This window comes from Lepidothrix coronata, unplaced genomic scaffold, assembly GCF_001604755.1.
Source record: "Lepidothrix coronata isolate B3197 unplaced genomic scaffold, Lepidothrix_coronata-1.0 Scaffold10, whole genome shotgun sequence".
NCBI classification, from domain to species: Eukaryota; Metazoa; Chordata; class Aves; order Passeriformes; family Pipridae; genus Lepidothrix; species Lepidothrix coronata.
Genome location: NW_016690190.1, coordinates 5,565,612 through 5,587,275, shown reverse-complemented (window position 1 = coordinate 5,587,275; position 21,664 = coordinate 5,565,612). Strand labels below are relative to the sequence as shown.

Below are 21,664 nucleotides of genomic sequence, written 5' to 3'. Positions count from 1 at the left end.
TGCAGAACCGGCTCCTGTCCTCTTCCTGCTGGGTAGGTACCACCAGTATGATCTGTCTTCTGCCTGGTATGTGCAAGGCCTGAGCTGCATTATGCTCTTGAGGCAGACCGTGCAATTGTATGTTCTCCATAACAACTCTTCTGTGCACTACATTTTACTGTTGACATAAAAATAACTCAGTGTTTACAGCAAAAAAATTCTCTTAACTAGCTGTATCTTTTTATCAGCAATTTCCAAGAAGATTTTCTTTACTACAGAAAAAGATTCACATCTAAAGCCTTGGGATGGATGGTTTTGTTTTTTTTTAAATTACATTTCACATAATTTACTTTTCATAATACTTGAAAATTATGTTAATTGATGTGCCTGGCTAAATCCAGATATACTTTGGTATTGGCTTTAGGAAGAAACAATGTCTTTTCTGCAGGCATTACTGACTTGGAGGCACTGTTGCCAATGGGAGTGGTGCCATAAACCATTTGGAAACTAAAGCAATTCTGGTTTATGGAATGTGTGTAAGTGTTTTGGGCTGATGCTGTGCTTGATCTGAAAATAACTATCTTTGGAGACATAACAGTAAAAGTCTTGTTTTTTCTATATCTATAAGGCATTCATTTTCATAACTTGAAAGTTACTCTGGAGAACTGCCTATGAAGGAAGGATAACTTTCAGGCTTGTACACTAAATAGGTCACTAAGATGGCCTAGTACGACTTCTGTCCATGTTTCTTTGTTGTCCTTTAATGACAGTTGCCAAAAATAAACGTCCACAGAAACAGCTGTTGTAATATTGGAAGAATGATTGCTACAGTGGATGGAGACAGTTCGTGTCATTGAACTGGTGAGAAGGAGATAGCTGCTCTCCCTGCTGGAAATCCCACTTTTGTAAGCAGTAACAGTTTGGAAGTGAAAGGTTTATCACTCGGAACACTGACAGCGTGTTCATCAAACAGTGTCTGTAAGAGGAAAAGCAAAACAGCTGCTGCCCCTTCTCCCATGCCCAGCACACACATCCTCACAGGTTATGTGGGCACCCTCTGAAGGGAAAAGAAATGCCAGTCTTGTCCCTTGTGACACTGAGGAAGCACGAGCCAATGTGAAACCGTGAGATCTGAAAACACAGTGTAAAGGGAGTGCAACTCACCAGGCACGAGGTCTCCATTCGCTGTGTTATCTGCAGAGGTGCTGCTGAGGAAGCATTTGTTGTCTGCAGGGCTGAATTCATTGCTTTCCTTCTGCAAGGCACCATGGATTTTAGCTGCACTTGAAGTCAAGATGGGAGGAGCATCTCAGACCAATGTGGAAGCCTTAGTCCTTCTGTGCTTATCAAAAAAAAAAAGTTAAGTCTTGGGATTTTGGGAGAATAAGAGGAAATTTTCTCAAATTTCAGCCCTTATACTTGCTTACAGAATATTGTTTTAATACTCTTGAAAATATAGACATCCTGTTTCTCTTGAAGTGAACTTCCTCAATACTAGATGGTGTGAAGCTAAAAGAAATACACACATATTTTGTGCCCTTGTACCCAGCACTGGTGCGGCCACAGCTTGAATCCTGTGTTCAGTTTTGGAACCCCACATTATAGGAAGGACATTGAGGTGCTGCAGCAGGTCCAGAGAAAGGGCAGTGGAGCTGATGAAGGGTCTGGAGCACCAGTCTTACGAGAAGCAGTTGAGGGAGCTGGAGGTGTTCAGTCTGGAGCAAAGTAGTCTTAGGGGAGACCTTCTCTTTCTCTAGAACTACCTGAAAGGAGGTTATAGTGAGATGGGGATCAATCCTTCTCCCAGGTAAAAAGTGATAGGACAAGAGGAAATGGCCTTGAGTTGCACCAGGGGAGGTTTAGACTGGCTATTAGGAAAAATGTCTTCACTGAAAGGGTGGTCAGGCATTGGAACAGGCTGCCCAGGGAAGTGGTGGAATCACCATCCCCGGAAGTGTTCTAAAGTTGTGGGGATGTGACACTTGGGGACGCAGTTTAGTGGTGAATACAGAAGTGCTGGGTTAAGAGTTGGACTCAATGATCTTGGAAGTCTTTTCCAACCTAAACAATTCTGTCAGTCTGTGTTCATATTGGAGTTGGTTTCTTTTTAGAAACAAAGGTGATACTGTAATAGAGAAGATCAATGGTCTATTGTTTTGCTTTATGTCTGACAGTAATGTGTGGTTGGTACAACTGCCAGAAATTCCAAGGTTGTTTTAGTAGAACTCTAAAAAATGGTATGACAGGTGGACAACAATTCAAACCCATGCATGTGTGAGGCCTGGTGTCACTTACATAGATGCTGTGGTTGGCTTTATTTATAAATATTTATATTTATATTCTCTTATGCAGAGAATGAAGACTAACTGCTGTCATTATGCTGTATTCTAATTTCACATAACTTGTTTTAGGTAAATAGATTTTTAAGTTGTCATCACCAAAAAAACCCAAACCATATTCGATTTGAAAAACATATATTTCTAAAGCCTAGTTTGAGTCTTCATCAACCTGAATAAAGTACCAGAATTGTGGTCTATCAGATGGCAGCTGGGGCTGGAAAAAGCTGAAGCACATGGTGTCATTGTTATAAAAGACAATCCTTTCAATGGAATCAATTCAGGAGACAGGATGTCAATATGTTGTTTATTTTCCATTCATATCTTCCAGCTAAAACCAATTTATTCCTAAACGTCTATCTGGCTCAGGCTTGGCCAAATCAAAAGGGGAGATGGCTAAATTTTCTTTTCCTTGTCCACCCCTCCTCAAAATCATTTTGGATGTGCTGTTTTCCTCTCCGTCTTTCAAGTAGTTTGAGTAAAACTTCTGTCATATGTACAAAGGATACTTTTTTTGCTCCATATAACTTATCCATTGCTTCTGTCAAAAATTGTAGTGCACCCCACTGCCCCTTTCTATGTGTGATGGCTACTCCATATAGTTTATTCAATTTTTTTCCATTGTACATTGTAAAATCGGACTTAATTATTAAGAAAATCCAAGTAAGAAGCTGAAATGGATTCTGACTGCTGTTGCCCTTCATTCTGCTAGCAATCCTCCTGTAATGAGTACAGCTAGTACTTGTTCAAGAACAGATGGTCTAAGGGTTTTTATAGTGTAGGGAACAGGTTTTCCAATGCCAAAATTGCTTATAATATTTCAGTAAACAATATAATTTTTAAATACAAAGTTAGAATTAACATAAATCTAGAAAATTGCTTTGTAGGAGGTCTCTTTCATGAAGGAAAAAAGACTGAAATTGAACCTGAATCCCTATAATTTTGAAGTCAGTTTGCCAAGAATTGTAATTGCTCCATTTTTTCCCCCCAGAAATGCATAAATACATAAAATCTATTAGTATATCAAAACTAATTTCTTATTTTTAAGAGGCAAAATGAGAAATGCTATTGGTGTTTAATGATGCTTAAATGCTGAAAAGTTTTTATTATTAACAATTGGCAAGTTAAACAGGATATTGATTTCCTTCCTTACTTTATTTTACTCTTGTTGCTGATGGGTAATTAGGTTTGGTGGCCATGTTTGCTTAAGAATTTTTTGATGATGTAAAGTTTGCTTATTTAGAGGAAGAAAATAGATTCAAATTATGAGCCAGCATGAGTCAGAATGGTCTACTAGTCGTGGAAGGCAAGTTGGCAGACCTAGGTTTGGTCCCATGCCTGTCACCAGTATCTTGTGAGCTCTGAGTCCTCTCTGAAATCTGGGTCTTCTTCAGCTCCCTGTGGTGGAGACTCTCAGATGGGTTACAGATACTCTCACACTGTCAGCAGTAATCTGAAGGGCTTCCAGTGTTAATGCACCCAGCAGTTTAATAGTGATGTCTCTTACCAATATAAACATTTAGCTTGCTGTGAAACAAAACTAATATCCTTGTGCAGTGAGGATGAGGGAAACTGAAAATTTGGGACTAAGGAAAGAGGAAATTTTTGAGCTCCATACCTGGATCCACCCACAGGAGAAAGAGGTGTTTTTATGATGGTGGGTTCTGGCAAAGGGGTTTTCAGTCTTTCACAGAAACAAACACTGCTTTGCAGGACCAGCTACAAGACTGGTGTCGTTAGGGGAGACAGGAAAACATTTTCCCTTCCTCAAAAGAATAGTTTGCTAGACCTAAGTTAGCAGGCAGAAACCTGAAGTCCAAATTTGGCTCAGGTTTAAGTAAAATTACCCACAATTTTTTGACACACCATTAGTCATAAGCACTGAGTGGTTTTGAGAGTGAGGGAGAGAAAGTTTGAGTGAGTCAACAGGCTACTGTGCTGCATGCTGTTATACATCCAGTGTTTAAAACCTAAAGAGATGTGGTCCTGTGCAAATCACCAGAATTTAAAAGCTTTAATATGTTCTTTCAAAGCCCTTTTATTTTGCAGACAAGGTCATTATCAGTTGGACTTAAAAAGCCACTTCCCTTTTCCCTGCAGACAACATCAGTGGGAATTCACTGAGCTGGTTCACATCATTGCTGTAGGTGTGTAGCTGTGCAGGATCTGGCCCAGTGAGAGCAAAGGTTTCATGCACACCTTTGATGTGGGGGGGAAAAAAAAGAAAAAGGCTTTTCCAGACACGCCTCCCCTGGCAGCCTGGTCATGCAGCAGAGAGACAGGGTGGTTTTGCCTGCTGCTGAATCAGCATTGATCTCGGCAGATGTGGAGCAGATACGCCTGGCAGAAGCTCTAAGACCAAAACAGAGGGTCTGTGCAGTTCTTGTTGAGCAACAGATTATGGTATTCTTGAGGGGAACAGTTTCGAGGTCCAGGAGATAGAGATCAGGCAGCAAACGCTTCCATCGTGCTGAAATCAAACCCATTCAGGGGAAGTAAGCCTCCCTTCAGAAAATCATTTTGTCAGGGGAAAAGCAGATCCCAGCTAATTTCTCTGAATGCTCTGTTTTAACAGCAAATAGAACTCTTGCTGGCTTCACCTCCATCTTAGCGAGTGTTTTACCCCCATTTCCCCCTGCATAACTTGGGAATAGGCAGTGTCAAGGTTAAACCTGGTCGCAAGCTTTTGTTAAGGTGTCGTGCCTGCTTGCGAAGGCAAGGCACCTGCCAGGCATGCCCAGTCAGCCCTAGGAGCCGGCTCTCCCTGCGCTCAGGCTTTGGGAGGCTGGAGCACAAAGAGCGCTTGTTGCCCCAGTCCCCGGGAGTCTCCCAGTGCTACCACTAGCTGGGGAGGACTGGTTACCATGGAGGCTGCCATCTGTTCGCTCCCTGCTGGAATGTGATTATCCTCGCTGGGTTGGGAACCAGCAAAAGCAGGGGAGCGTGTGCTGTCGGCAATTATCTGCAATGGAGTGCGTTAATGGAAGGCTGGAATTAGCTAGCTGGAGGAGCACATAAAAGGATTTTATCAAAACTATTAATGATTTCTAGCCAAGAGGAGTAAGCTTTTTGCAAGGTCAGTACTAAATTCATTCTTTACGTAGGCAATTTTTAATTGGTGTGGTGGCTTTATGATTTAAGGATGGCAGCACCACGGAAATAATGCTTATTGTTGAGAGGGTGTGTGTGGGGACTGTGTTTTAAGGATCTTTGTTTGTCTGCTTCAGTTCGAGCAGTTTAATTTGGGGTTGTTAAAGTAGTAAGTCAGAACAATAACTGGCCGAACTGACACAAATGGAGCAATTCGTATCTCTTGTCTTTATGAAATGCTGTTTGCTGCCAAATCTGTTTGATTCGCGTCTTTTCACGCTAATTGCTTTTTGTCTGAGTGATATCTTTTTGGATGTGGTACGTGTTTGGTTTTCCTACTGGCATGAAGGGTGAGAGGAGGGAGAAATGTTCAAACAGAGCTGGTGATACAATGGATGTTTAGGGTGTTTTATGCAGTTTGCTCAGAGGAAGCAGCGTAAGGGAGGCAGAATGCAGGAGCAGGTTTTCCACTCTTCGTTCCCACCCCTCTGCCCCTCTTTCTAACTCACCAACTGACCAAACACTTCGGACTATTTCTCTTAAAGAGCTGAATTGTATGGAGACTTGTCAGGAGTTTTCAGAATACTCTGCAAATATTATGACTGTTTCGACGGCAGGATTTCATTTGAAGGGGAAAATAAAATTAGAAGTATATGCTTGTAAGGTTTTTGTGTCCTATAAAAGACTTTTTTTGTTGTGTTTTAGGAGCTAGGAGTGTTATTTCTTTTCATAATAAATGAATGATGAACATTTTAGTGCAATTCAAATTACTGACTTAAACGAGGAGCATTAAAATTTTGCACCCCATATAGACAAAATGTTACTTCAGCAGATGTTTTTAGTCACATATGGGCTTTCCCTTTTCAAATAAAGGTTTTATGCTGCATCCCTCTTGCCAGAACTGCCATTTTTATTTGGTGCAGGGGAGGACACTACCAGAGGCTTTTAATTAAAACTGTGTCAGTTCTAATTCAACCTATTTGCCCCCTGCTTTTATGCACTGAAAATGTCGGTATATTGGAGTCTGGAAGGGAAGTTACTGAGAGAGTTAATAAGTCACGATTGCAACATATTTGCCTAGGATAAATTTTTAACCTAGAAGATGCTTTCCAAGTCTTGGTGCCTCACAAAAGTGCAGTGTGGGAGATTGAGGGGGTTTTTATTTCTTTGAGTACTTTAACTGTTTGTGATGTGTGAGCTTTTCTTGCACTTGTGGGAGGCTGGTATACGTGCATGAAGTCCTTTCAGACTTTTATGCTACGCTTGCACGTTGCTGGAACTGGGTGAGCACTCTAAATGGAAGCTGTATCATCTTATAATTAAAAAAAAAAAAACCCACACCTTTTTTTAACCCCTTCCTTTCCCAGAATTTAGCTATTGCTTTGCCGTTTGAGTGGGTGATTTATGCAAAACTTGATTTTAATGGGCTGCAGTCGACTTGTTCACACGTGCAAGTCACCGGTCTGGAATTGCGTGGTTAAAAAGAGTGCAGGGGGCAGATTGGCTTTTGTGCTTGGAAAGAGATTAGACTTTCACCCTTCAGATGCTACGCTGGACCTAGCTGGAGGGAAGGACAACCACCCCAAGGTTATGCTGGTGTGGGACGTATTTCTGTTCCCTGGTGTCTTTCTAGGAAGGTTGCTGTTGCCCACAGGGTTCACTGTCGCTGTGTGTGTGAATGATAGTTTCATTGGCAAGTCTTCACAGATAGCAACAATCATACCGACGTAAAGGTAAAGGCTTGTATACCCTTTCCAGAAGTGATTTTTCCTGATTGCTAACTGGTGGTGTGCTGAGAAGCTTGTTTTTCCACTGACTTTGCTAAACCTGTTTCAAGGATAAATAGGGGACTTTGCATTCTGCATGCTCCAGCTCTTGTTATATTCTCTGACAAGCACTATGCAAATGTCCAAATAGTCTTCAGCAAACAGTTTTTTTTATTTCTGTCTGGATTGGTCTGCATGTGTCTGTTGGTTACTTATTTTTTATTATTAAATTTTACTTTAGGTCACTAGGTCAGTGTTGATTTGTGGATGCAGGATTTAAAGGCTAGACACTCTTTAATCCATTTGTACATCTGGCCTTTCATAGTAGACATCCCATTTCCGTGTAACAGAGGAGTTGTTAAATGTCTGTTGGAAACTAATGATTTTTTTTTTTAAAGACTGTTTTTTTAATCTTTGGTAGATTATTACAAGTGGCTCTGATGTTTATGCTTAATGCAAACAAATGATTGTCAGTGTAATCTGCTACATGATCTCTTGAAGGAGATTTATTCTAAAATACAGGCTTTGTGGACCAGCGGAGGTGATGGGTCATACTGAGCAGTGATTTGTTTTGGTTTTTTTTAGGAGTGTAAGCTACATTTAGGTAGTTCATCTCACAAAAAAAAAAAAAAAAAAGGACGTTTCTAATAAACTCCCAGCTAAATAGTGTCTAGAAATACAACCAAGTATGTAGTGGGCTCATAATAATCTTGTTTATAATGTCTTACATACTAAGCTTTCAGGACACTCGTCATTAAATGGTAAAATCCTGAGTCAATATATAGGAAGCTGGCTTGCGCATAAACGATCACAATTGTTTTCTTCAAACAGACAAGTCTTTCTGCTTTTCGCTTGACACATGACTGTGGAATGCTGTTTGACATGACTTGGATTTATTTATACATTGTGTTTGGGCTGCTGCTTGGTGGAGGTTTTAAATGTGCTTGGTTTTCAATACACTTTTTTTCCCCTGCTGTTTACTCCTGTAGAGTGAACATTAAAACAAACAAACAAACAAGCCCAGGCTCCTTACTGTCTCCTTACAGCAGCATGGCTACTTAAAGGTTTCAGCCTGCAGCTCTCTCTGAAGGGCCAACTGTTTTAGAAAGTCCTGGTGCCTGTTTACAAACTGTTCTCTTTGCAGCTCCCATCAAATAATGGAGTTCTCCCGGCGCTGGATGTGGGAGGATAAACCTGCTGACACAGGCACTGCTGCTGTTGGTTTGTTCTCCGGGCCTTAGTCATGTAAAATTACTGGTGCCTTTTATGCTTTGCATGGGCGGGGTCAAAATGCAGGCAGTAACACTTTTTTTCTTGATGCTGCAAAGAGCTGTACCAGATTTTAGCAAACACCAAAATTGTTGAATTCGTTCTGAAGCAGACCACCATACTAAACTAGTGCAGTGAGACAATGAGTAAGTAAATGGGAGAGACTGGCAATGTCCAGATTTGTTATATGTCTGGGAATTGTGGTATGTTTTTTAGCCTTTTCAAGGGGGGATTGCATTTAGTACAGAAGTACTTTTGTCCTTCCTAGAAGTTCCATCTTGTTGAGGTGCCTAAATGGAGAACCTGAAGACTCAGAGCTCTTCTGCAAATTTTTTCAGAAAATATTCTTCCCAGGTAATTGTTATTCAAAGTTGGGAGAAAAACAGGGTGGGGAGAAATGGCTGCATGCCAGCAACAGAATATCTTGAAGAGGGATTATTTCTGACTTTTTTTTTTTCCCAGTTCATCCAGTTGCTCTGACTATATAATTAGCTGTTCATTTTAAGTATAAAAATACTACTTGGACTGACAGAGACATGGGAATTGTTTACTTTTTGATGATTATCTCAGCAAAGTAAGTCCTTGAGTGTACTTGGGAATGTGGAGCTCAGGACTGGAAGGAGCCACTTGGTCACTGAGGGGTTTTTGTGGGGGCTTTTCCCTCAGTCACAGGTAGCCATATAAGTTACAGGTCATTTAGATGTCCAGTAGGCTTTTCTTCTGGCACACTGCGAATTGCAGTGTTACTGGCTATGGAAGCAAACTTTAAGCAGAACTTTAAACTGTACTAAATGATGAAAAGCCAATATTACACTATGCTTCAGAAACTGTGCAAGAAAGATTGAAGTCATTGCCAGTGTCATGAGATTTCTGTTAGTAGTAGAAAACTTAAGCAGACACTTTGAGACATTAATTCTACTAGCAGGGTGATGCTTTCTGGACTCAATAGCCACAGTCAGTCTCCAGCGCTGCAGAAAAATGGGAACCCAAAGCAGCCAGATTTTGAATCAGAGGGAAGAATAGTCATCTAGTCCTGACAGATGGTGGTAGAAGTGCTTTTCCAGCTGCTGATCTTTGGAAGAACTTTCAGTGCGGTTTTTTTGTACTTGTTCTTGACTATCTGTAGACATTTATTGACTTGTGTATTCTTCAGACTGTACTTTTAGCTGTGGTTTTTTCCACAGAAGCACTTTACCTTCATGAAGATGGTATGGATGCAGCTAACCCTGGTATTAAACAGTGCTGCAACTTGTCTGCTCCACTTTTACTTGCCGTAACACTTACTAAAAAAAATTCCACCTTCAGCTGCCCAGTTATGTGGTGGTGTGGTTATAGTTCTGAGTACCTGTTTTGGATTTAATAGCTAATATTGAAACAAAAGCTTTTTCAGCAAGGGCTTGTGAACTGGGGATTGAGGCTGCAAAAGACTTGAATTACAGTCTCTTCTACAACCAAAGGTTTTGTTTTGTAGACATTGGGTAATGCCATGGGTGGTGTGGTGTATTCCCTGGAGTGGTGCCTAGCATATCTGCTGTTTGAGTAGTAGAGGGAAAATTAGCTCAAGAGCTTGTAATATTACTTGAAAGATCAAGTTGATTCTGTAATGAGTTATTCCTGCAGGGCAAGACCTGAATGTCTCACTTGGAATTTTTCTTCCTAGTATCTCCTCCTTATCCCAACTTCCTTTGTGTGCTCCTACACCCCCATCCCATTTTGTACACAAGTTAATATTTATTTTATATTTTTTATTCTCCTCCCTTTCTTAAGGATGTCAGTGATGCTGAGGAAGATTAGTGAAAGCATGAAGTGGGGTTTTTTTGTAATTCAAAATAGTATTATGGCTTCCCATACTATGATTGCAGCAGTTATATTGAGACTAAGATCTAATACCTAGAATAAATAATTTGATGCTCATTGTACTTGTGTTCAACATGGTTGAGTATTGTTCAGCTTCCTAAAATATCAGAAGGGTTCATGGGTTAGATAAGATTACCTGCTGTCTTTCCTTAAATATCTTATGCCACTTTTCTTTACAGCTGAAGTAGTTCTCTGGCAGCTTTATGTGACAAGGCAGTTTCCAAGACTAATTTTGATGTCTGCTCTCTTCAGTAGCTCTTGTTCATGCCATTGCTTGGAGCCTTATGTTGCTGTTATGACTTGGCCACCCACCATAATGTAACTGGCAAGTGTTTTAGTCCCTTGGCTTGTCAAGATTTCTGTGTGTAAGTCAGTTTTAACTGTGGAAGCTGCTACAAACACTCTTAAAGATAGCTGCGATAAGCCAAAATACGTTTGAAGGCCTAGGGGTGGAATTGGAGCTTTGCCTAAGAACTGGAACACAACAGTTAAAATCTAACACAATGAAATATTCACAGTTAGCAGTGTGAGCACTGTTTGCCCTTAGTAAAGTCAGCAGTGCTGCACTCCTCTGTTGTCTGTTAGCAGCATTCTGTTATTTTGGGTAAATGTTCTTTTTAAGATCTTAGTCTGGAACACTGTAGATAAAGCACCTTGCCCACCAATTTTCCCCCATATTACCACTTATTCTGCAAGCTGTGGCCTGCTTTCTGCTGTAAGAAGCAGATCATTTTGTTTTGGTGTGTGTGTGGTTATAAAGCTGATTATATTGATTGTAAAATATAGTTTTTCTGAACAATTGAATTAAATTTTCCAGACCTGTCTTGTCCCTGATGTTACTGGTCTTATTCCTGATGTTTCTCTGGTTTGCCTGAAAATATCCCAAAATTTTCCTACTGTTGAAAAATTCTGAAAACTGAAGAATGCTTTTCTACTTGCTTCTTAACACAGGGGTAAAACTTCAGCTGGTAGCTGAGGTGGGTTCTTTGTGTATATGTGTGTCTTCCATGGAGCGTCCTCAGCTTGTGCGAACAGAAGTGTGATATTCCCGCAATCTGATACTAAACATTTTCATTGCAAAACAATGCCCAGGACACTGTAATGATGAGAGGGAAAAGCCTCTCAATCCGATGTGATCTACTTACTGTTCTTTGATAATGTAGTCTGTTCATCATGTTTTAATGGCTTAAGATTTTTCCTTGCACTGAAACTGCTTTAATCCAGTTTATCTCAAAATCAGGTTGTGTTTTAGAATCTCTTCCTGTAAGAAAGACAACAATGAAACTTGACTGTGTCTGTTTTATAGCTGGCACCTTCTCTGACTCTAGGTTTTTCAGAATTCAGAGATAGCAGTAAAAGAACTGTGGGGAAAAGCTTATTGATTGCTTTTGTGTTGAAATAAATGATGAAAAGTTATTACTGTCTGGCTAATGAGGTCTGGTGTATGGATGGCAATAATTTCAAGGAAATTACAGTTTCATTAGTGCTGATGTGGTCTCAAAGGCTATGTTTAACTATCAGCACAACTTCACTATGTAAAACAGTCGCAGATGTCTCCGATCTTGCACCCTTACTGCTCCAAAAGCTGAAATACGTGTCTAAATTCTTTTATTTTTTCACCATTGTGTGTATTTTTACCTTACTTTTTTGAAATAAATTGGTTCATAGAATTCCTTTTGATCAGTTTTCCCTGAACACTTGAGATGTGTAAGGTTGGATGGACTGGAAAAAAGCAGTACTATGTATTAATGGCAGAGGAGAAAAAGCTCTGCAAAGAAGGTCCCAATTTGCTGACTATCCTTTAAGTAGTAGATCAAATTGGCCATAACAGGACAAATTCAGGAGACTAAAGCTGTATGTGAGGCAGAATGAAATAGTTGTGAACAGATAGTGACATTTTTTGTCCTGTGACATGATCTAGTGAGAGATGTCTCTACCCATGCAGGAGGGCTGGACTGCATGATCTCTAAAGGTCCCCTTCCACCCAAACCATTCTATGGTTCTGTGATTTTTCAGAATGGAGAAAGTTAATTTGACGCTTTCTCAAATGTGACAAGAAGGCTGGAGAAAAGTGGAAGGAGAAATGTGTCGTGCCCTCAAGTTTCTCTTCCTCAGAAAGGACAAAGTCAGAGCTAAGGTGGAATAGATTGAAAATGCCTGTACTGTCACATATTCTGCTTAAGAAATATGAATGGGATTCAGGGAAAGACTAAACAAATTCATGGTGAATACAGCTTCCAGCATCTGGTAAAGTAGGGTTGCACACAAATGCATCTGCTGACATGGGTGCTGCATAAATTGATGCTGTAAGCCACGTTGTCTGTTTGATGCCTTCTGGGTGGGTTACCCAAACATTTGCTACTCTTTCTTGTCAGACACAGATTTTTTTTATTGAATGTTTTTTTAATTCTTTTTTTTTCCTGATCTTGCTGTGTATGCTCTTATCTACCCCAGAAATGTACTGATTACTCCACTGTGTTCATTGTGAATCTACCATGCAGTTTTTTTATTAACTCAAACCAAGAATAATTTGTACTTTACTTTTAGTATCTAGCACTGCCCAAATTTGATTTTTATATGGACATGAAATCACAGTCTCTGCAATTTGACCTGCTTCACTTCAGTCTTTAGTGTCTGGATTTTTAATGTGGCAGAGGTAATTTTTAAATTATGAATTCAGCCTTTCACTGTACTGCAGAATATTAGGAAAATTTTGTGCAATGGCCTTCCTCGTTTGGGTTGTGGGGTTTTATTGTGGGGTACATGTGTATTTTGGGTGTTTATGTGTGACCAAAAGCTAAATTAACTGGAAAATGAGTCTGTGCTGTTTTGCAAATATGTTAAATGATGTTTGATGTGTGAAGGTGAGTAAAGGTGGATGGCACACCTTTAGGGTAGACCATAGCCTTTTTCCTCCTTGCTTTTTTCCACTCTTCTTTAAGGAAGAGTATGCGTTTTTATGGTAACAGCTGCATCATGACCCCAAGCTGTTGAGGGACCAGAGCTGCCCTCCTGGTCTGGTACCACCTGGTCTGCTGGCCTGGCTGTGGGTTCTGGCTGGCAGGGGAGTGCACTGGCAGGTGGGAATGTCACCATCAGAGGTAATACTGTCACTGGGGACAAGGCAGCAGCTGTGTGGGAGGCAGGAGGCCTGACGAAGCATCCTTCTCAAGGAGGAAGGCATTGGGAGGAGAAAGCAATGAAGAAGGCATGAGAAAAAGCAGGGTTGCAGGGCCAGAGTGTCTTCTCTTCGTGGTTATTTGCTAACTCTGTGTTAGCCTAATAGAATGGATAACACTATAAATAATAATTTCTTCTTCCCTAAATCATAACATGATGCTTTCTCTCAATTTTGTAGTATGTATATTTATAGTGTGTATATCTATATGTATACATGTGTATATCTATATCTATATATATATAAGAAGGAGGTTTTAGAAATAAGAACTCTCAAACCATTTTTTTTTAAACAGAAGAGTTGGCAAATCAAACCCAGTTGATCAAGGTGAAGCCTTTGACCACTTTTCATGTCTAAAACTAAAAATCCTTTAACAATTGATGATCTTTCTTTACTAAAGAAGATTAATTAAAAAATGAACCACAGATTCCTGGATTTATACTTTTTTTTAGAGTATGGAAGATTCTTTAAGCTACAGAAAAACAGCTTTATATGGTTAGTGTAAAACATACAGTTGCCATAGCAAAAGCAGTCCTTTTGTAAATGCTAATAAAATAGATGTAAGTGATGTGATCTTTGATATAGTTCTCTGATTCTGTAGAACCGCAACCTTTTCATTATTTGTTTGGAGAGTTTTGTAGTTGCTTGTATCGCTTCTATGCTTGGACTAAATTGCAGACACAAAGATGCTTCAACAACAAATGCTGTGCAGACATAGGACAAAAAGTTCTTTTCCCCTAAGAACTTCTAATGTTTGCTTGTGCAACCACAAGCTTTCCCTTTGGGGCACATAATACAGCTGAACTGGAAGAAAAGAAAAAAAAGATGGAAAAATACTGCTATTTATGTTCTACTTATGGCATGGTAGTTGTTTACTCCATCTACCTTGAGATTGCTTGTTTTGCATCTCCTTGCATGTGACCCAGGAGAGCTAGGGAAGAGTGATGGAGTTTTTGATTTTCAGAACTGGGGGGGTAAAATAACCTTTCCACAAACTTGTTTCTGTTTAGGCTGCAGATCCTGAGTATCCCTTAAGTGTTTCTCACCTTGTTGGGGGCTAGTAGCCCATCTTCTTAAGGTGCTATTGTTACTTTTCATTGTTGTGGCAGTCCTGAATACCTATTCCTAGACTCCCTCTCTGCCTAGCCCACTTCTGTGTGGACTTTTCCTCTTCCCTACTTTTCTTGGTGGTCACTAGTTTCTGCAGGTCACTTGCTTAATAGAGAATTTCCCCCTATCCTTATATTCATTATATACCTGAAAATCTTGAGTTGTCGTATGGCTGTTTCTTCCTTCCTCACTTGCCTGTGTGGCAAAGCTTGAAGCATGCAGCTTAACAAGACAGCAGTACTTAAGTTGTGTGCATTGGATTTTTTTTATGAGTTTTATGTCCATCCAGGCTTCTGCACAAAATCACTTGTTACTGATTTTAGACTAAGCCAAGAGTCATGAAAAGGGCAGCACGTGGAAGGTCTGACAGAAGTGAGGGTCACTTCGGGACAAGAGTGTGTAGTGTCTCGGTAGCTGATCCCATTGCCCTAAGAATAGCTGGGAGCCAAGTTGAACCCCTTTGCCTGGCTTTTGAGAGAGGCTTTCAATAGCATCTCAGGAACTATTTTGGGCTGAGGACAAAGCATGATTTTATTATTACCCATACTCAAAGTGCTGTGCTTTTGAAGTACTGGGACGTAAAGGAAAGTGGAGAGGGGTAGGTCAGTGTGAGTCAACCACAACTACTGTATGAGAGTCCTGTGAAAGGGGCCTTCCTCTCTTCGACTTATTGAGATGTCTAAAGGTCTCCCACATGGGAAAAAAAAAGATGGGAGGTGTTTTCATATGGAGATTCAGAAGTGCTCATTCTGCATTCTGTGTCAGGGTGACAGGTTGGTTACTGATCCTTTGGATGAGACAATCACTGGCTTGCACAAACTGTGTATCATGTCCTGATACAGCATCCTCAACAAACCTCTTCAAACACTTGGTGCCTGAAGTGAGCCTGCAGGAAGGAGGAGACAGCCCACCACAGCCACTCTGAATGCTGGACTGTGATTCACTGTCACATGAGCTGATTTGGTTTGGGGGCTGTGTGTGTCACTGTGACATGATGCCCGTGTAGCTCTGTAATACTTAGTTCAGCTTTCCAGGTCTCCTAACAGCACTCATGTGACTTCCTTCTCAACTTCCTTCATCACATTAAGAATATTCAAATTATTTATGTATATAATTTGAGTCTCCTTACCTGCAAAATGGGGAAAGTACTGAGAGAAAGCTTGTGGTGCTTAGTTTGAAAGGTGCTAGGAAAAGAAAATAAGTGCTGTCTATTTACTGACAGATGTCTGTAAAAACTTTTAATTATTGGTGGTAATAAAGTGGTACATGAGGCAATAATGTTGATGTGAGATAACAGTTTCATAGAACTAGTCTGCTGTGCAAGGACTAAAAACCTACTGGGTTTAGTTTGTGTAGTTATTCCATTCATACTAAATGACAGCAACTACTGATTTTAGTAGTATGGTTTTAATTACACACTAATGACAACATTTTATTTAACTAGTTGTTCTCCATTCCTCTTCATCTGCTTTTTAGAGAAAATTAATTAAACTAACTTTATTTTTTAATTAACTTTTTTTCAAAGTTCACAGGCATATTTTGGTGACAGGTAAGGCACAGCTGCACCTATTGATGAGTTTTCAACTAATAGTTGCCCCTTTAACTGTGTTGTGCAGTTTGCATGTTTCTGCTCTTAAGAGTAAGCAAAGTTGGGGATGGAACACATGTGAAACCAGGGGAATAGGTTAATGAGATGTTCTCATTCTAACAGTTTTAATCTCTCCCAAATCCCTTTATTGGCTAGCTAATCAAACAGAGATAAAACAATTAATCTTTTACCTTTTTTTAAAAAAGGACAGGTTAAGCATGTGTTTTAAAGATTGGCAGTGGTGACTTCTTTATAGCTGTTTGAATGTTGTTACTTCTGGAAATGAAATAAAATCCCCAGTTTCCTTCATGTGTGTAAAATTCCTTCTCTCTCCTTGAGTGGTAGCAGAACTGTGGTGATTCTTTGTGGGCTGTGGTGGGTTGGGGGGGGTTGCCTGTGCAGTCCATGGCTGGTTGGAGCTCTGACTCCTTGCCTGTTCTCTGCTTTGTCCCTGTGGCAAGGACTGAGGAAGAAGAGTGTCTTGGTAGCTCAGATGTCATCCCTCCCACATGTCATGTTGAAAGTTTCTAACAGTTGTTATATACCTTTCCCCAGAGGGGAGACTTGATTTCTTGTCTGGCCCCTCCTTTTTCTTGTGTGACCCCTTCACTCCTCTTTGTTTGCAGTGGTCAGTAACCATTTATGTAGCTGCATATCTGAACCAATTGCTTTTGTAGCCAATTGTCTTCGAGTTTTCCAACCCACTGTGTTGCTTGTGTGAAAAGTGAAAACTATATTGCTGATCCCATCTGAATTTAAAGTCTGTCACATCCTTGTATGATAGGCATTATCAGTGGTTTTCCTGGGCTGGAAAGAGTATACCAGGCTGAAGAAAGGCTGACAAAGCCCTCAGTGGCAGATGGACAGACCAGGGTTGTGAGGAAAATGATTTGCTCCAAATATGGGAAACTGAGCAGAAAATTTATCTTCTCAACCAAGTCTTTCCTGGAGAGATAAAGTGTTCTTTTGTAGATGTACTTCATATGCAAGCCCAAGCAAGGGGGGCAGCCTTTGAACTACTGGAGGTGAACTTCAAAATAGAAATATAACCTGTGCATTGGAGTTCTCTTAGTTGGTTATGAAACTCAGCTAATGTTATTTTTTTTGTTTTAATGATGTGATGATGGCCTGGATGAACAAAATTTGTACGTGTCTTTAAGGAGCCTGGGATTACTGGCTAGGAGTATCCAGCATGGGGAAATGCATCTTCCTAGCCCAGCAGTGTAAAAATAAAACAACACTTTAAAAACAAAAACAACAGTTGCAAATCTTGGCCAAAGTGGTAAAAATAAGTTCCATTTAGATTTCAAATCCATATGCAGGGAGCTTGTATCTGCTCATCTCGAGAACAAAACAGACCGAAGTGTTGAAATAACTGGAGGAGTACTTGGGGTTTTTTTTGCTGGTTTTGGCAGTACCCCCTGCCATTCAACATCTGTAATAGAAAGGAAATAATTAGCTGTCCTGTTCCAGAGGGCTGTCCCCTGGGTGAAAAACAGATATTCATGGATTGTTTTGCAAGTGTGTTCCCCGTAACCCTTGGTACTTGTCCTTCAAAGCAGTTCTGCAGCGCTGTGCTCCTGCACAGCCTCGAATGTGAGGACCACAAGTGGCTGGTGATGTGGGAGCTGTGGTTTGGACCAATGCAGAGGTTGAAGATGACCTCAGCTGGAGCAAATGGCAAGCTGGCTGCTATATTCTGATTCATATTATCCAAATTGACAGGGCTGGATTTAAATCCCACTTTTTCTCCTGCTGAGATGAAAGTGTGCCAGCCAGGGATCACATGGTGTGGGAGCTCTGAAAAGTAAAAGAATGTTACTTGCAGTAACTTCCCTTTTCAGTTAATCCTTTTGCTTTTTAAAAATGTGCATTTTCACAGTTCATAATTCACTCTAATATCTTTGTATTGTACCCTGGGGCACAATATCTAGTTCATGCCACTTAAAAATTGATTTTAAATTATTTTAGTTGATTTTAATCTGTGCCAAATAAACTAATGTTTTCACAACAATTCTTTAATGCAGACTCTTTTGGTCACTGCTCTGGTATCCTGTGTGTTGTATGTTTTTCATTCTAGGCACAAATTTAAATAGAGATTAGGAAATGCAAAAGATGATTCAAAATGAGCATCATGCAATAAAAAGGGAGAACAAAGCACCAAACAGAAAGTGTACTAACTTGTCCTTTAACCCTGATACTGCTTTAATTTCAAACAGTAATGCAACTAATAGTGACAAAACTTTCATAGTAGCTGAAGTATTAGACAAAACAACTTACAGTAGTCCCTCCTCCTCCTTTCTCCAGCAGTTTGTAGGTTACATAAGCTGATTTCTTTGTTTTTCCTCTTTACTCGTGAACAGAGTTCACTCTCTTCTCTAAGCGGACTGGTTCGCATGCTTACGTTTTTCCTCTCAAAACAGGCTCGCCTTCAAGGAGGAGGAGCATAGTGTAATTGGAAGACCCAGCATGTAAACTGTCAGCATATACCAAACATCTGGGGAGAAGTCCTTTCTAACAACTTACAGGGCTTGTAAATAGGATAAATGTGAGCCTCTCCTAGGGTTATTAGCATTGCAAAATCAATTTCTGCTGCAGTGGTACTGGATTATATTTGCAAACGATGTCTTCTGAACCAGGTAAGACTGAACAGGTTCCTTCTGTTAAGCTTTAATCTCTTCAAGACTCTGGGGTATGTTTGTGTCCAGAGACACCAAGAGTTAAACTTTCTAGTTTGAAGCAAATAAGCCGGTGAACATCAGCTGCTTTATGATGCAATACAGCTGGAATGCTCTGGTGGCTTTTTCCTCTTATTCTCAGTAAATGAGCTTGAAGTCTCCTGAACCGATTGTCTATACATCTGCCACACCAAGAACTCTGCTGCTTGTGGATTGTTTTGCTGCTGCTTTCATCAGCTCAAGACTTCCTTAAAAGCAGATCAGTTTTGTGGTGTTTATAAGTGGTTTCAGTTCCTGGCTTATTTGCCAGATTCATTGACCTCTGTTCATAGCTGTAAAATATGACCTATGTTCATAGATTTCTATGGGACATTTCTATAAGTAAGCATTGGCTCTAAGATTTATATCTTGCATTCTTTTAGGAAGTAGGTGCGCACTTGTGACTTCTACTCAACATTTCATGTATGCTGTTACAATAATCCATTTGACTGATGCTTATGCCAGGATTAATGTATAGAATTGGCTTCCAGAATTAAAGAATGCTTTCTTTTATTGCACCATCCAGTGAAGGGTTTCGATTTTTTTCCATTATATACTCAGATGAGTTTTAAAGCATACTGTTGAAAATACTGCTTTACTTGTGAGTACATTTTTCAGTTCTGGAAAACATTCAGCTTAGGGTAAGTTCAATCAAAAGGCATACCCAACCCTAACAGCTTAATATAAGACAGTAAATATTCTGAGTTAGAGTTTTCCACAGAGAGATGGATGAAGCTGATCTGTGGGAAGTTTGGGTTTATAATACCGGTCTCCCTCTCTGGAAAGCCCTCTGAGACTAAAGAGAGGAAAGGGAGTCACTGGTTGAGTGAGATTGAGATTTGCTAGAGAAGCTTGGAGTAGGTGCATGCAAATAGTTCTACCCTAGCTCTCCTAAATTCAGTACTTTGGGGCATCTGATTTTTCTTGGGATCAAAGAATACTTGTTTTCATATAATTCTGTTGGCTCCTTATCTGTCTTATGGTGAGGTTTGAAACTGCCCTTCTCCCTCCAGCTTTTAATAATCAACCAAAAGTATGGGAATCATACCTTTCCTCCCGCTCTTTATGTGTCATTTTGCTGAATCTACATGTGGATGTAGGAAACTTTTTTTCATTGATCTATTTCATAAGAGCTGTTTTGTAGGATATGTAATGCATATTCTTTTCCTGTAAACGAGACAGTAAACCCTTATGGATTTTTCAGGAAGTATAATGTGGTGCCATAACTACTATTCTTGGTAGTATAACTCATCTTTCCTCTTGCCCCTTGGCTTACTTTCAGTTTACAGAGGCAGAGGCCTATAGTGTACTTACATCTAACAGTGGCAGTCTGAATGTCAAATATAATAATACAATGGTGAAACTGTGATTTTTGATTTTTTTTTTTTTAAATTTATTTTTATTTTTTTGAGATTAACTAGGTGAAGTACAGGTATATTTGTGTATGCTTTAAGGTGACATAGGTTATACTAGCGTGGTATTTTCCAGGCAGTGTATTTCCAAGTGTCCAGTTAGAAGCCGTATGAAAGCAGTTAGTGCAGGAACAGACTATGGTGCAAATACCTGGCTTGAAGGGTAAGAATTTGAGAGCTTCTACCAGCCTGTGGAATAGCATATAGATACCTCCTAATGTCACCTTCTCAGAACGGAACGGTGTAGAAGACTTATGGATATAGACAGTGTGCAGAGAAGTGCTGACAGCAGTAGTTCCAATCTGTGTAAGTTTGAAATTGAGTGGACAAATATCCCTGGACTCCCCTAAACAGTATCTGAGAGAAGCAGTGAGTTGCTTGCTGAAGCATTGGCTGCCTCCAGTCAGAAAGGGAAAGAAATCCTTCCAGTGCTGGGAACGGGTGAGAGGGGAGTGGCATGCCTGGAGGGACAGTGTCTATGGGAAGGTATAAATTCATGTGGCACTTTATTCATTGTTATCACAATGAGGAGTTAAGTGTGTCCAGGTACCTGAGCGAAGCAGTTTTTCCAAGTACTAGAGGCCCATAACAAATATGGAAAATATGTAGAATGTACCTTCTCTGGACGTTTTTGAAGACTAGAACTTTATAGATTTATATATATATATATNATTTATATATATATATATGTACATATAATATTAGTTTTCACTATAAGGAAAACTGATTTCCAGCAATGTTGTTTTGAAGGGTCCATTGATACCGTGACCCATAAATCTACAATGGACTTCAGTGTTTTCATTAGTGCCATCTCTATGCTTTGCTTTGTGACTGCAGCACTGAGTCTCATGTTAGCCTTTTATGTGGTAGGTGCTATATAAACAGAGACAGACAGTCTATTAGTTTACATCATCGCTTGTAAACCCAGTGAATTTGTTGAGTCTTTACTAAAAATTCAAAATATTTATGGAATGTTCCTCTTCCCTATCTCTTCCCTTCTGCCCTGGGTTTATAATTACTGTAAAACAGAAGGATTAAAGTTCTTTAATGTTAAGAGTTTGGAAATTTAGTGCCCATGTGTTTCTTACAGTTTAACAGTAAATGCTTGACCTTAAGAAGGACAGGTAGTTAGGAAACTGTCCCTTAGATTGCCATAAAATATTTAACACCTTATGAGTGCTCTTGCTTGCTTGTGAAAAAGCCCTTACAGTCATGACCTGTCACTAAAAAAACAAAGGAAAGAAAAAGAAGGGGAGGCAGCAGCTGGTTTAGGTCACGTGAGGTAGAGAGGGATTGTAGTACTGCCAAATCTTGTATTATAAAAAACATTAAATGTTTAACCTTAAACAAATGTTGCTTTTT

At 39.9% G+C, this 21,664-nt stretch overlaps 1 protein-coding gene across 2 annotated transcripts in view; it reads left to right on the top strand.

Moving 5' to 3' along the window:
- Positions 1 to 4,900: 4,900 nt before the first annotated feature.
- The window catches only part of FGD4 (FYVE, RhoGEF and PH domain containing 4), a 65,789-nt gene continuing 49,025 nt past the window's right edge, over positions 4,901 to 21,664 (top strand). Inside the window, exon 1 of one of the 2 annotated variants that reach the window (XM_017804888.1) lies at positions 4,901 to 5,391. Coding sequence is in view for 1 of the 2 variants with exons in the window: in XM_017804887.1 (XP_017660376.1) it covers positions 18,797 to 18,812 (16 nt within the window). In the remaining variant the exon portion in view is untranslated. Of the gene's footprint in view, positions 5,392 to 18,655; positions 18,813 to 21,664 lie in introns of those variants that run through there. The other variant, XM_017804887.1, reaches the window with a different exon arrangement.